The sequence below is a fragment of the Schistocerca cancellata genome, chromosome 4, assembly GCF_023864275.1.
Source record: "Schistocerca cancellata isolate TAMUIC-IGC-003103 chromosome 4, iqSchCanc2.1, whole genome shotgun sequence".
In the NCBI taxonomy this organism is placed as follows: domain Eukaryota; kingdom Metazoa; phylum Arthropoda; class Insecta; order Orthoptera; family Acrididae; genus Schistocerca; species Schistocerca cancellata.
Window position 1 is genome coordinate 287,131,555 of NC_064629.1, and position 13,674 is coordinate 287,145,228.

Genomic DNA, 13,674 nt, shown 5'->3' on the forward strand with positions numbered 1-13,674 from the left:
AACATATAAAAGAATGTTATTATCTGTAACATTGCTTGTGACTTAGTAACATGATTTAGCAAGAGTCTTACCACTTTTCCTCCTGCTTTGTATCCTGAAGGTTTTGCTGGTGGAACTGGAGGCGCTAGCTTTTGTTTCACTTGAGGGGACTCATCTTCACCCCATGTGGGGATATTTCTTCCTGCTAACCCTTTAGGCCCTGCAAATTAAGAATATAATTCTCTGTAAATTTTGAACTGTTGCTCAAGCAACAAAAAGTAGAAAGGCAATGAAAAACAACAGCCTGTATACTACATTTGCGAACTTTGTAACATCCAGAAAGAATAGCCCAAAAAACCAAACTTAACAGATCAATGGAAAGTGTACCAGAAATAACTCACTGCTACTGCAGAGAGGTGATCTATGTATAGGTCCTGTAGACAGTGGCCAAACTAGGATATGACAGGTGGGCCTCACACCCAAGGTGTTATTTCGGTGATGGATACATCTTTCTCACAGGCAAAAAATTTGATCGGCAGTGAAACAATGAAAAAAATAATTGTGTTGTTGTTGCAAACAAAGCGACTCTCGAGTGTGCGTAATTCCAGGCTTTGAACTGAATCATACAGACAACAATTACTGAAATGTTTACCTTCTACTTCACTTAAAATGCATTTTACATCAAAAAATGAATAAACAGGCCAAGTAACAATGGAGATTAAACAAAACAAAAAAAAACTGTCACAAGGGAGGGACAGGGGTACAAAATAAAATTTAGCTACATACCCCATTTACAACACTGCAGGCAGTGCCTTCCTATGCAATTGCAACGGTCAATCTTACATGAAACAGACAATATTATGAAGAGGAAAGTTGCTACTCACCGTACAGCGGAGATGCTGAGTCGCAGATAGGCACAACAAAAAGACTGTCACAAACAAAGCTTTCGGGCCACACATCCTTGGAAAAAAAGAGATACTAAAGTGTGGTTACAGTTGCCTGCGACTGCAGGTGTGTGTGTGTGTGTGTGTGTGTGTGTGTGTGTGTGTGTTTTTCACGAAGGCCTTATGGGCCAAAAGCTTTATCTGAGACAGTCTTTTTGTTGTGCCTATTTGTGACTCAGCACATCTCCACTATGTGGTGAGTAGCAACTTCCCTTTTCATAATGTTGTTACATTCCAGCCTGGAGCTTCCATTGTTTGATGAAATAGAGAGAGTGAGAAGTGGAAACATGAAGGCAAGTGACACTATGTTTCTTCAACATCAAAGGTCTTTATCAACACACAAGAAATTTCACATGGATCAGAATGATCAGTCTGTAAAATTGTGTGTGTGACTTAAGGCAATCTTGCAAGCTATCGGTAGAAGGTGGTGGTCTACAAGAGTGGAGAATTTTTCAATGAGAGAACTGTAGAAAGCTACAATGGGGCATCCAGGATTGTTTTATTTACGAGTTTTGGGAAGCAAGTAGAAGGTGAATGTGTAGGGGTCACTGGAATGAGGAGGGAGGTGCATTTGGGGAAGGGAGTCTGGTGTGGTCCCAAAGCTGTGAGTTGGAATTCAAGGTTATGGTGGATTTCTGGCATGGGATCACTATTGCAGAGCCTGTAGATTAAGGAGTCAGTGGATGGATGCCTTCTTTCAGGTAATAACTGCTGTACACAATGACAGTGGTGGAACCCTTGTCCGCAGTGAGGATGAGGTTCAATTCCTGTGTAGCATTTTATGCCGGCATGATCACCAACCAGCTGTCCACCTAAATGAGTGACCACCACCAAACTGTGGCCAAGAACAGAGTTGACCACACAGTGTTAGAACATACTGCTGACCACAACAAGCCAGTCTCAATTTAAATGACTGTTTCACAGCCCGTGAAATCTGGAACCTTCCACCAACCCCAGCTTATCTAACTATGTAGACAGAAATACTTTTGGAATAAAGGAGACCACTCACCACAAAGCAGAAGTGTTGAGTTGACTATAGGAATATACAAAAAAAGAAAACTTGCTAGCTTTTGTCGTTATCCTTTGATGATTGATTGTCTTGGGGGGAAGAGACCAAACAGCGAGGTCATCGGTCTCATCGGATTAGGGAAGGATGTCGGCCGTGCCCTTTCAAATGTACCATCTCGGCATTTGCCTGGACCGATTTAGGGAAATCACGGGAAACCTAAATCAGGACGGCCGGACGCGGGATTGAACCGTCGTCCTCCCAAATGTGAGTCCAGTGTGCTAACCACTGCGCCACCTCGCTCGGTATATCCTTCGATGAGCCAGAGTATAAAACACACGCACACATGCGCACACGCACACACACACGTAGGCAGACTGATTGTGGTGGGATCAGTGGGCTGTGGCACGGGGAGACAGAGAACAAGGGGAGGAGAAGAGAGGACAGAGGTGGGAGATGGGGAGAAGAGGGTGCGGGAGAGAGGGATGGGGGGGAAGAGGGTGCGGGAGAGAGGGATGGGGAGTCCAGGGATCATCAATGCCTCAGACTGTAATAAGTGTGTGAACAATATTACTGGCACAACTGATGGTAAAATGTAATGTCTTAAAAGGAGTACTGTTTCAGGCTGTCTTATAATCAATCACACATTAGGTGGTACCATAGTGATTGTAATCTTGCAGCTGCATTATGGACTAAAGGTAACTGTTATGATTTGGGATCCCATACGATTCGGATTACTCAGGAGAAGTTCATACGGAACACATTTCGATCTGCATATTGGACGAGCCCATTGCAAAGGAGCAGGAATTCCAGTTGCCTGTCAATTTCATGTCAACACATTCCAGTTTCATTCTTGCTATTATTGCTGCATACAGCATGGTACCACAGTCTTCAGGTACAGCAGATGCAGGAAGATTGCTTTGAAGTCAACTCCATTACATTTTGTGTAATGTCCTTAATGTTTTACTGGGAAAGGTAAATGAGAGTATTCAGCACTTCTCTCACCACATAACAGCCACTCACAACTGCACCCTCTCCCCCTATCCACATCTCCCATCTCTTTCCTGGGCCAGCGGTCTGCATAGGTATATAAGCTACAGGACAAGTTTCATTTTATGTATTTTACAATATGCTTTCTCCACTCCAACATAGAGATGGCAATCTGAACAGCAATGCCCAATGTACCACCTCTTTCAGGCAACTCCACATGCCACATTTCAGCATAGTAATGTCCAGCCACATGGGATGCAAAATGTGGAAGCCATCTGAATGAAAATAGGTGTCACCGCTTCCCTGGTCTACATGTTTTCCTATCAAACATGTCTGGCGTATAATTGCTCACAATTTTTCATCGCTGTTCTCTTGTAACCACTGTTAACAAGGCTACAGTAAATAATTCATTTGTTTTCAAAGTTCTATATTTTCTAATGTTTCGCTTGTACGAATATGATTGATACATGAATAGAACCATAAGCTCACTGAGTTTACATTGCACCCACCAGTTGGCATTACGAATGCACTGTCTCGACAAAATGCTGACAAAGCAAGAAAAGAGTTTTTGTGTTGGGAAATGTGCGATGTTCATCTGTTACAACATAGCAGTGTGCATTCAGATGGAATTATGGAAAAGAATCACTTTGTAAAGAGAACACTGTGCATCAACAATTTAAGGACACTGGCTGTTCCTGTAAACAGAAAAGTACCAGTCAGCCAAGTGTGCCAGAGGCAACTGTGGAGAGGGTGAGGGTAAGTTTTGTATGTAGACCAAAAACATCAACACTCAGTGCAAGCCACGAACTTTTAATACTGCAGCAAACTTTGTGGAAGATTTTGCAATGGCAGTTACATTTCAGACTGTACTGCCTGCAGCTCATGCAACAATTAAAACTGGAAGATTATGACCAGCACCTTCAATTTTGTATCTCAACCCAGGTAGCACCAGAGGATGAACATTTCGCTTCCAAGCCGATATTGAGTGATGAAGCAACCTTCCATTACCTGTAAAAGTTAACTGCCACAATGTGAGACTGTGAAGCACTGAACACACTCATGAAATGTGGTGCATGAACAAGATTGATTGAAGGTTCATGTTTCCTGTGCAAAGTCACACATGAAGCTGCACAGGTAATTTTTTTTTTCTGTGAGAAGACTGACAGGTACCTCATACCTTGATATCTTGCAGTTGTGATGGCCATTTCCAAAAATTTAACCTTCCAACAAGATGGGGCACCCCCTAATTTGAGTACTGATATATGTTGATACCTAAATAATGAACTTTCACATCTCTGGATTGGGTGTAGTGGTGAAGATGACATGGCTCTATTCCCTTGACCCCCTCCCCCCAGGTCACCTGATACAATGCCTTGTCATTTTTCCTTTGGGGATACATTAAGGACCATGTTTACATACCCCTACTTCCAAGAACATTGGTACAGTTCACACAAAACATCAATGCTACTGTGATGAGCACTGTCAGGATGTTGTTACATAAAATATGGAATGTACTTTACCACTACTTGGACATGTGTTGTGTGACCAGAAGGGCACTCCTAAGACATTTGTAGAGTGTAAAATGCAAACACAGGAAGTTTAAAAAAATGGCTCTGAGCACTATGGGACTTAACATCTATGGTCATCAGTCCCCTAGAACTTAGAACTAATTAAACCTAACTAACCTAAAGACATTACACAACACCCAGTCATCACGAGCCAGAGAAAATCCCTGACCCCGCCGGGAATCGAACCCGGGAACCCGGGTGTGGGAAGCAAGAACGCTACCGCACGACCACGAGGTTGGGACACAGGAAGTTTACAGTTCTAGTTGTGCATCTATGATATTTGTGCACATAATACTTTGTAAAATACAGATCTGAAAACAAATGAATCATTTATAGTAGCCCTGTGCTCATACATAAAGCTCATGGATGAAGATTCCCCACGAAAATATTCAGGCCATCCTCAATGTGATTTCATGATGTTTACAGGCTCCAACTGCAAAACATAAGAGTTTTAAAGTGACTGCCCAATTTAAAAGTCAGAGATCATGTAGAGTTCTGTAACCTTAATTAATTACTGACTGCCCTATACATAATCTATGGTAGGAAATTAACTTCACTCACATGTAAATTTCACTGTTGCCTTTTCACAAATGTTGCCATGCTTCCCAGAGATACAAAAAATTGTACGTTATTCACATTCAACCACTCTGATAACACATTTAAATCATTTTACAGAAATGTGACTGTATTTAGTAACACAACAACACTGGAAAAGTGTAAATATTGAGCACTGTGTCAGCCATACCAAATTCTAAAGTGTGTAGAACAACAATGGGGTAGAAAAACACAATAACTCTTAGTAATTTCCTAAGCATGATTAGCCCACCAACAGAAACAACACATCAATGGAAATGAATTTTCATATACAGAAACATTACCTGCAACACATTTTCACTTCCAACAACGTTAACCAATAGTTGTGACAAACAGCTGATATGAAATATCAGCAGTCACTGCATGCAGTAATAACACACTGCAAAAAAACATTTTTTTTTAACTTTTTTACTTTGATAACTGATCTTTATAGATTTTTATGAGCTGAAGACAAATCTAGCCTTAGTTTTTTTGTATCACCCACAGTTTTCAAGCAATATGCTTTCTATTATAGAGTATAAAAATCCTATGCTATACCGTAAATGGGAAAATTAATGAAACACTTTGTTACAATGTAAGCATGGTTTGTATTTACAGTAAGCTACTTAAAACAATCATGTGTGTTAATAGAGGTTTCAATTGTTAGCTGGAGTTGGTTTGTATTTTCTTTCTCTTTTTTCTTTCGAGCTTCTTGTGTAGCTTTTTCTACAATGAGTCGCTTGCTGAATTTCTCGGTGAAATGACCAACAGTAGTTCCCCATCATGTTTGTGTTCCAGCAGCCTTGGTAGCGTTTTTCCATCACTTTAATGTCCTGGTGAAAACACTCTCCTTGCTCCTCATTAACATCTCCCATACTGTCCGAGAAGTAATCAAGGTGACTGTTCAAAAAGTGAACTTTCAGGCTCATTAAACATCCTAAAGTTTTAAACTTCTTTAACATTGTAGCTATAATAGAAACATATTCTGGGTGTTTTTCATGTACTTCGTAATGACTTGCTTGTACAGTACCAATACCTCTTTCTCATTTAAGGTAATTGTGGATTCAAAGTTAACATCAAACATCAATTTTCTAATGTCAGGTCCAACAAAGATGCCTTCTTTTAGTTTAGCTTCTGAAAGGCATGGAAACTTTTGGCAGAGATACTTAAAACATGGTCCATCTTTAGGCAAAGCCTTTACAAACTGTTTCATTAGGCCTAACTTTATATGTAGAGGTGGTAGGAGTACGTTTTTGGGATCTACAAGGTTTTTGCATAGAATGTTCTTCTCACCAGGTTTTAAAGAATCCCTCACAGGCCAGTTCTTTCTATGCCAGTGTTGATCCCTAGCCTTACTGTCCCATTCACACAAGAAACATGGAAATTTGGTAAAGCCACCTTGCTGAACAAGGAGCATACATATAACTTTTAGATCGCCACATATCATCCAACCATAAGCAGAATAGCCTATTTTATTTAGCACTATTTCTAGGATTTCATAGCTTTCTTTCATATGTACAGAATGTCCAACAGGTATAGATGCATACATGTTACCATTATGTTACAAAACAGCCTTTAAACTAGTTTTGGATGAATCAATAAACAGCCTCCAGTCTTCCTTTTTATATTCAATACCAAACTCATTCATCAGACCAGGAATGTCTGAACAGTACACTAAATCACCTTCTTGTTGAACAAACTTGGAAAATTGCTGCACTCTCTTTATATACACATGTATATGCTGGTTCCAACTGCCAGTAAGTTCTTTTCTTTCAATCCAGGGCCAAGCAATTCACCATTTTTCTGTTAAGCCCAGATCCCTAACCAAATTGTTACGCTTGGTCTGAGTAAACAATCTGGGCTCTAGACTTTCTGTATTACAATGGAATTCATCGTCATCTGGTTCATCTAAATCACATTCTACATCAGAAAATAATTCTGTTGGAATAGGATTTAAATCATCTGGTGGTTCAGGAACTGGCAAATCTACACCATGCCCTACTGGTCGGATGGCGAACGGAAGGTAAGGGTAGCATATTACCTACTTGTTTTTCGAATTATGACCAGTAATATCAACACTGCAAAAGTAGCAATCATTGGAATGACTTCTTGGCTCCCTCCATATAATAGGAACAGCAAATCTAAAGGCTTTTTTTCTCCTTTTTGGACCATTTTCTCACATCTTCAAAACACACACATAACATATCTTATGTGGTGCCCAAGATTTATCTTTATCACCAAGTTTAGATCCAAAGTACGATAGATAAACCCTTTTCACAAAGGCTGCAATGTTTCTTTGGTATTTTTTAAATCACAAATTCACCACAAATATAACAAAAACTGTCAGCAGAGTTTTTACAACCACAATTAGACATTGTACTAAACACACAAATAGGAAATGTGAAAGTGAAGTTAGGTTGACAGTAAACAAAACACCATTTGTTAACACAAAAATAGAATCGACCTTTTGCCAGCAAATGTTTTTCAGCAGTCCTATCAACGTCGTCTACATTCATTACACCTCGTTTTTAAATTATTTTAACTACATAAAAGCTGTTAAATTCTTTAAAAATCACTTAATTTAACATATTTTACTGTAAAATGTGGAGAAATGGTGGGTGTATCATATTTGGATTTCCCACCCAAAAAAACATAAGAATAAGGTATTTTCAGCAAAAAAGTTTTTCCATCGTAGGCCTGTGTAACTGCTACAAAATCCAGTCATGGAGTACCTTGAAAATATTGAAACACTTATCAGCACAAATAGTACATTATTTTTTTTCAGTATGAAATAGAAATATTTTAATTAAACACAAATGCTGATACTGGAAAAATCCTAAATTTTGCATCCAGTGCAGAATCCCAGACTTATATGATAGAATCCAATAAATTACTGATTTTTTTAAAATAAAAGTGACTAAGTATTATAACTTCATTCTGATGCTGTTCGCAAGTCATTCCATTCATACAAAAAATAAATCAGAGAAAAAAATTTTTTCTCCAAATGCCTCTTTTCTCAAGTCAGTCTGTTACAGCAATGTCACAACTCCACATTTCATCCTATATGCCAAATATTTATGCTGCAGCTAGAAAAAGGTAGTGTAACAAATTAACTAATCTGCATATCAGTTTTTTCTCCTCACCTAAAGACAAGTAAATACTTCAGTTAATAGTAACCTAAGAAGGAAAACGATCCATTCACCTCAAATATTTGAAGTACATCACTGATCATTTGCAAGAAGAATCTGCTGCTTATGATACTGCAGTTCACACTGACTTGCTATTTGTAGCCAAGCACTTAATACCTGATGATGCCGCATAACACATTGTAACTGGTCATATAATAATAAAATACTTTACAGTCAAGATGGAAATTAATTTTATATTACTAACAGTACTGCAATCATGACATCCCAGTGAGGATGTCACCAATTCGTGCTTTGTTGATTGGTTTAAAAGAGGGGGGAAGGGACCAAACTACGAGGTCATCAGTCACTTGTTCCTAATAAAACAATGCCGCAAGTGTTGGTGCCTTGTCATTGTTTAACAAAGATTATGGGTAACCTAATTATATGTACGTTATGCAGTGAATTTTTTTTATAATTTTTTTGTGCCATGTGTTGAAAATATTACTGCTCTTTAAAAAATCAGTGCATACTCTTTTCCAGTACTTTAAGTACATGAAGTATGCTTCATAGTATTTAGGCAGAGCAGATTTAAAAAGTGCCTTAAGCACTCATAGTTCAATAACAGTTCAAAACCTAGAAAGGGGAATGGGAGATGGAAAATAGAGAATTAAACTTTAATTCGTGAATTTAAATATTCATAAAGTATATTTTTCATCATGTCACTCATAATAGATTAAATTATAATGGAAATTATGGATACCCACAGTGAGCTGGATGTTCATGAAGCTGAATTCTACTCCTGAACAGCAGTCCAGACTGCACCATCCATTTCTACATCAACATCTAAACCCTGCAAGTAGCCTTACAGGGTGTGGCAGAACATATTTTGTGTAATACTATGATTTCCTATCATTCCTGTTGCATTTGCAAATGTCACATAGAAAAAACAACTGTCAATAAGTCCCCATATGAGCTCAAATGTCTTGATTTTCTCATCATGATCATTTCACAATATGTACGAAGAACAAAATCTTACGTTTCTTTGTTCTTCTCGATATGCATACTCTCAGAATTTTTATAGTAAACATCCCTGTGATGCAAGCTGCCTCTCTTATTGTGTCTGCCACTGAAAACTGATGAATATCTCTGAGATATTCTCTCATACAAGCAAATTGGCCTGGGACAAAATGTGTTGCTCTTCTTTGGATCTTTGCTATCTTCTCTACTAACCCTTCCTGGTTATGGTTCCTGACTGATGAGCAATACTTGTGCGAAGCAAATGACAGGTTCGTACATTTCTCTTTTGTGGGTGACTTGCACTTCCTTAAAATTCTTCAAATGAATTCTTGTCAAGCACCTGCTTTCTCAGAACTAGTTTTACACTAATAGAAGACTATGATCAGCAAAGCAGATTAAAATTATGTTCTTCAAAATGTTAAAACTGGCGAAGATTAGACAAGATGATAAGTAATTCTTGAATGATACAAAAGCACTAAGAAGTAGAGAAAAGAAGAAAATGGAGGAGGATTCCCTGTGGAATCAAACCTGACAGAAGAACAGTGGTGGACAATTAGTGAGTTGTGGAGCACACGAACAAGCAACCATTTAATTGCAGCTGGTATTCAGATATCACTTCCTCCCAATTTTGCCCACATTGTATGCATCACAAGACCTACATGTGCTGTGCAAGTGTGGAAAGGATGGTATAGCAGTTGTCCAGTGTGCCAAATTCAATGCAGCACATAAAGATGTGAGGACGGATGGTGAGAAAAATGTCTATGTGAGGAAATGTCACACAAATGACATTCCTTGCAATAGTTCACATCCCAGACAAGCACAGAGAATGAAGAAATTGCAACATTTTATTGCCTTCAAGCTGGGACTGTAAAATTTACTGTGTTAATACAAGCCAAGTTAAACAGTAATTCAACTGATTAGAGGTGGTGTAAATTCTTAGAGGAGAAAAGGGAACGAAAGAGGGGGACGGGGTGGACAAGTTAAGACTGTCCAATTTCTGTGTGATGTTTCAGGGTAAACAAATTTGAAACATTCTTAAAGGCTGATATCACAATCCAAATTAAGCATCTTGTGTTTCATAAATAACACATACAACAGTGATGTAACTAAAGAAATTATAATGTTGAAATATTTCATTACAATGGTAGTGAAGATACAAAATTGTTGTCTCTGGCTGCTTTTTTTTTTCTGCATCCCGAATGTATCTTAGTAAAGGAATTCCAAATGGTATTCAGTTGCACTCAACACAGTTATTCGCTGGATCAGCATTGTGAATTTAAGTGTTATTTTCAGTACTATGTCTCAAGTGAAGTTGTATTTGCAGTGTAACTGTTCAAGACTCATATTACCAACAAAATCACAGGAAAAAAGTTTTTTTCAGAGTAAAGTCCATCAAAAAATAGACATCAATATTTTGTGAGTAATGAGAGAGTTGTACCACTGTGCTAATAAATAAATTTAAGAATAACTCAGTCATTTTCAGACACACATGAGAAGACGTGTAATTTCAAGATGACATTCACTTCTGCTGTGTGAGAGACTATTGGCCACAGATGCATTATTTATATTTGGCTGTGCACTTGTAAACAAACATTTTTAAGACTATATTGGAAAGACGTTTGCAAGTCAGGTGGCGGTTACAACAAAGGTTGCAATCTCTTTTGTGACAGGGGCTCATTAACAGTCTCATCAAACACCTGCCCTTACATGTCTCCACATCTTTCCTTTTTTCCCTTAATTTAACCCACTGGATTGTAAATCCTTGTAGTTCAGCCATCTTTCATTAGTCTCTAAATTCTCTTTAGTCTTCCACAGCTGTAAGCAGATCAAATATCTAATTTTGTCTTGTTTACTGTAGCATATTTATTTTCACTTTCTTGGGCAGTTGTTACCACTTGCTATTGCTGTATTATCATCGATTTTTAACCTAAAACTTCATAAAGTACTGGTACTTCATAAGTATTGATGCTGTAAAATGGAAGTAGTTGGTACTTCTCAGCCATCCTTAAAGCATAGCAAATAATGGTGCTCTGAATACTGCACCAGTCCATAGTGGTTATTTCCACAGGCTGGCATGCTGAAAGTCACTAGTTCAAATTTGATCACCAACAAATGTTTATTATTTAGTATTCATCATTTCTGGAAGGTTTTAGAAATTTCTTATGTTTGTAACATTAGCATATTTTGGAATGTTCAATGTCTGTATAAATAGCATCACGCACTGTCCAGAAGGCAATTCTGTTTGTGCATCAGTATTAAGTAATAAATGTGCTATTGAATTTGAACTTGATTGTGAAATCTTGACACTGTTTGGTAGAGATGCCAGGTATTCAAAACCTCTACATGACTGTCTTGGATTAGGCAACATACAAGTTGTCACCTATAATTAGAATACAGGCAGTACATCTTTTCCAAGCTTGGTATACTCCGGTTACCAATGGATTCCGAAACAGCAATAAGTCAACTGCACATCAGGCATCCACCAGTGTTTGGTGGTTATGACACAACAATACATTTGGTATGAACTTCTAAATTAACCTCACATTAAGACTGACTTTATTAGCCAATGACATTCATACAACCACAGCAGACTTTGCATCAGTTAATACTGCATAGGGAAAGCTTTGCTGCAAACGATGGCATGTATACAATCTGTGTGTCTTACCTAAGATATTTTCTATTTCTGCCGATTCCTCTTCTATCTGCTCTGCTGTGATAAGTGGTTTGAATGGTTCTGTTGGCTTCTTTTTTATTGAATAATTGTAGTATTTTAATGCCTGTACTGCAGCTCTGGGATTAACATCTTGTTCTTCTTTGCTGTAACAAAATATCAGGATGTACTAACAAAGAAAGTAAATTTTCAATATATCAATAACAAGCAACACAATGGAAATGTGTCATCTTTAGTCTACAAAATATGATACTCAGCATTTTGCAAAAAAAAAAGGATAAGATCCCACTGAGAGTTTTCTCATATTAGAGGTACCATTTTATTTTTTAATTTTAACACTGTATTGGAATGTTGCTGTTAACATGAATAACTCTCTCTCTTGAGCAGCAATGTAGAGTGCTATGGCAACATGTAAGAAGTTGTTCCCACATCCAGAACACAGATGGTGAGATTAGTTGTGCCATACGGTATACTGAAGTATGCCAGTGTTGTGACGAACTACAAGTAAGCCACAAGAGTGGATCCAACTAGACAATTCTGAATGATGAAACCAACAACATTTAGGTGCAAAAGTAAGACATTTTCCTTATCAAATATTAATTATTAGAAGCCCCTATTACATAATAATGCTTGTAAGAGCAGGAGTGTCATTAAATCTTTGCTACCACAGTACCACTATGTGGTAAACTATTTATATCAGGAAAAAATTATTATTATTGTTTCTTTCTTTCTTTTCTCAGACGTTATGTCTGGTCAAAAATGGAAAGTGACGCGGACCTTTTAACTGTACGGTATATGTTATATTGCATTTAGGAACTTTCGGGTGATTGAACATGTATCAATAATTACGGATTTCTGTAGTTGTATATATAAGTTTGGATGTAGCTGTATTGCATTGATGTACTGGTGGATATTGTGTGGTATGACTCCTGTAGTTGATAGTATAATTGGTATAATGTCAACTTTATCCTGATGCCACATGTCCTTGACTTCCTCAGCCAGTTGGATGTATTTTTCAATTTTTTCTCCTGTTTTCTTTTGTATATTTGTTGTATTGGGTATGGATATTTCGATTAGTTGTGTTAATTTCTTCTTTTTATTGGTGAGTATGATGTCAGGTTTGTTATGTGGTGTTGTTTTATCTGTTATAATGGTTCTGTTCCAGTATAATTTGTATTTATCATTCTCCAGTACATTTTGTGGTGCATACTTGTATGTGGGAATGTGTTGTTTTATCAGTTTATGTTGTAAGGCAAGCTGTTGATGTATTATTTTTGCTACACTGTCATGTCTTCTGGGGTATTCTGTATTTGCTAGTATTGTACATCCGCTTGTGATGTGATCTACTGTTTCTATTTGTTGTTTGCAAAGTCTACATTTATCTGTTGTGGTATTGGGATCTTTAATAATATGCTTGCTGTAATATCTGGTGTTTATTGTTTGATCCTGTATTGCAATCATGAATCCTTCTGTCTCACTGTATATATTGCCTTTTCTTAGCCATGTGTTGGATGCATCTTGATCGATGTGTGCCTGTGTTATTATTATTGTTATTATTGTTATTATTATTATTATTATTATTATTATTATTATTATTATTCTGTTGGCAATGTATGAATAATTTCGAAGTTATGTGAAGTGTACCAATGATTTCTGTTGCGCGCCAGTCTCTTCAGTCAGCATTAGGATGCAAGTCTGATCACTGTGCAAACCATGCTCTCAGTTTTTCTGGGACTTTTAATAGTAACTGTGTCAAACTACTTGGCTTTGAACTATTTTACAGTGTTTGTTGATAAAT

The 13,674-nt window shown here is 37.6% G+C and overlaps 1 protein-coding gene across 2 annotated transcripts in view; it reads right to left on the reverse strand.

Annotated features, from left to right (window-relative positions):
- The window catches only part of LOC126183421 (serine/threonine-protein kinase Pak), a 113,103-nt gene that overhangs the window by 51,020 nt on the left and 48,409 nt on the right, over positions 1-13,674 (reverse strand). For both annotated transcript variants that reach the window (XM_049925372.1, XM_049925373.1), the window contains exons 3-4: positions 11,871-12,022; positions 72-199 (exon numbers count right to left, since the gene is read on the reverse strand). In XM_049925372.1, coding sequence (XP_049781329.1) covers positions 72-199; positions 11,871-12,022 — 280 coding nt within the window. The remainder of the gene's footprint in view (positions 1-71; positions 200-11,870; positions 12,023-13,674) is intronic.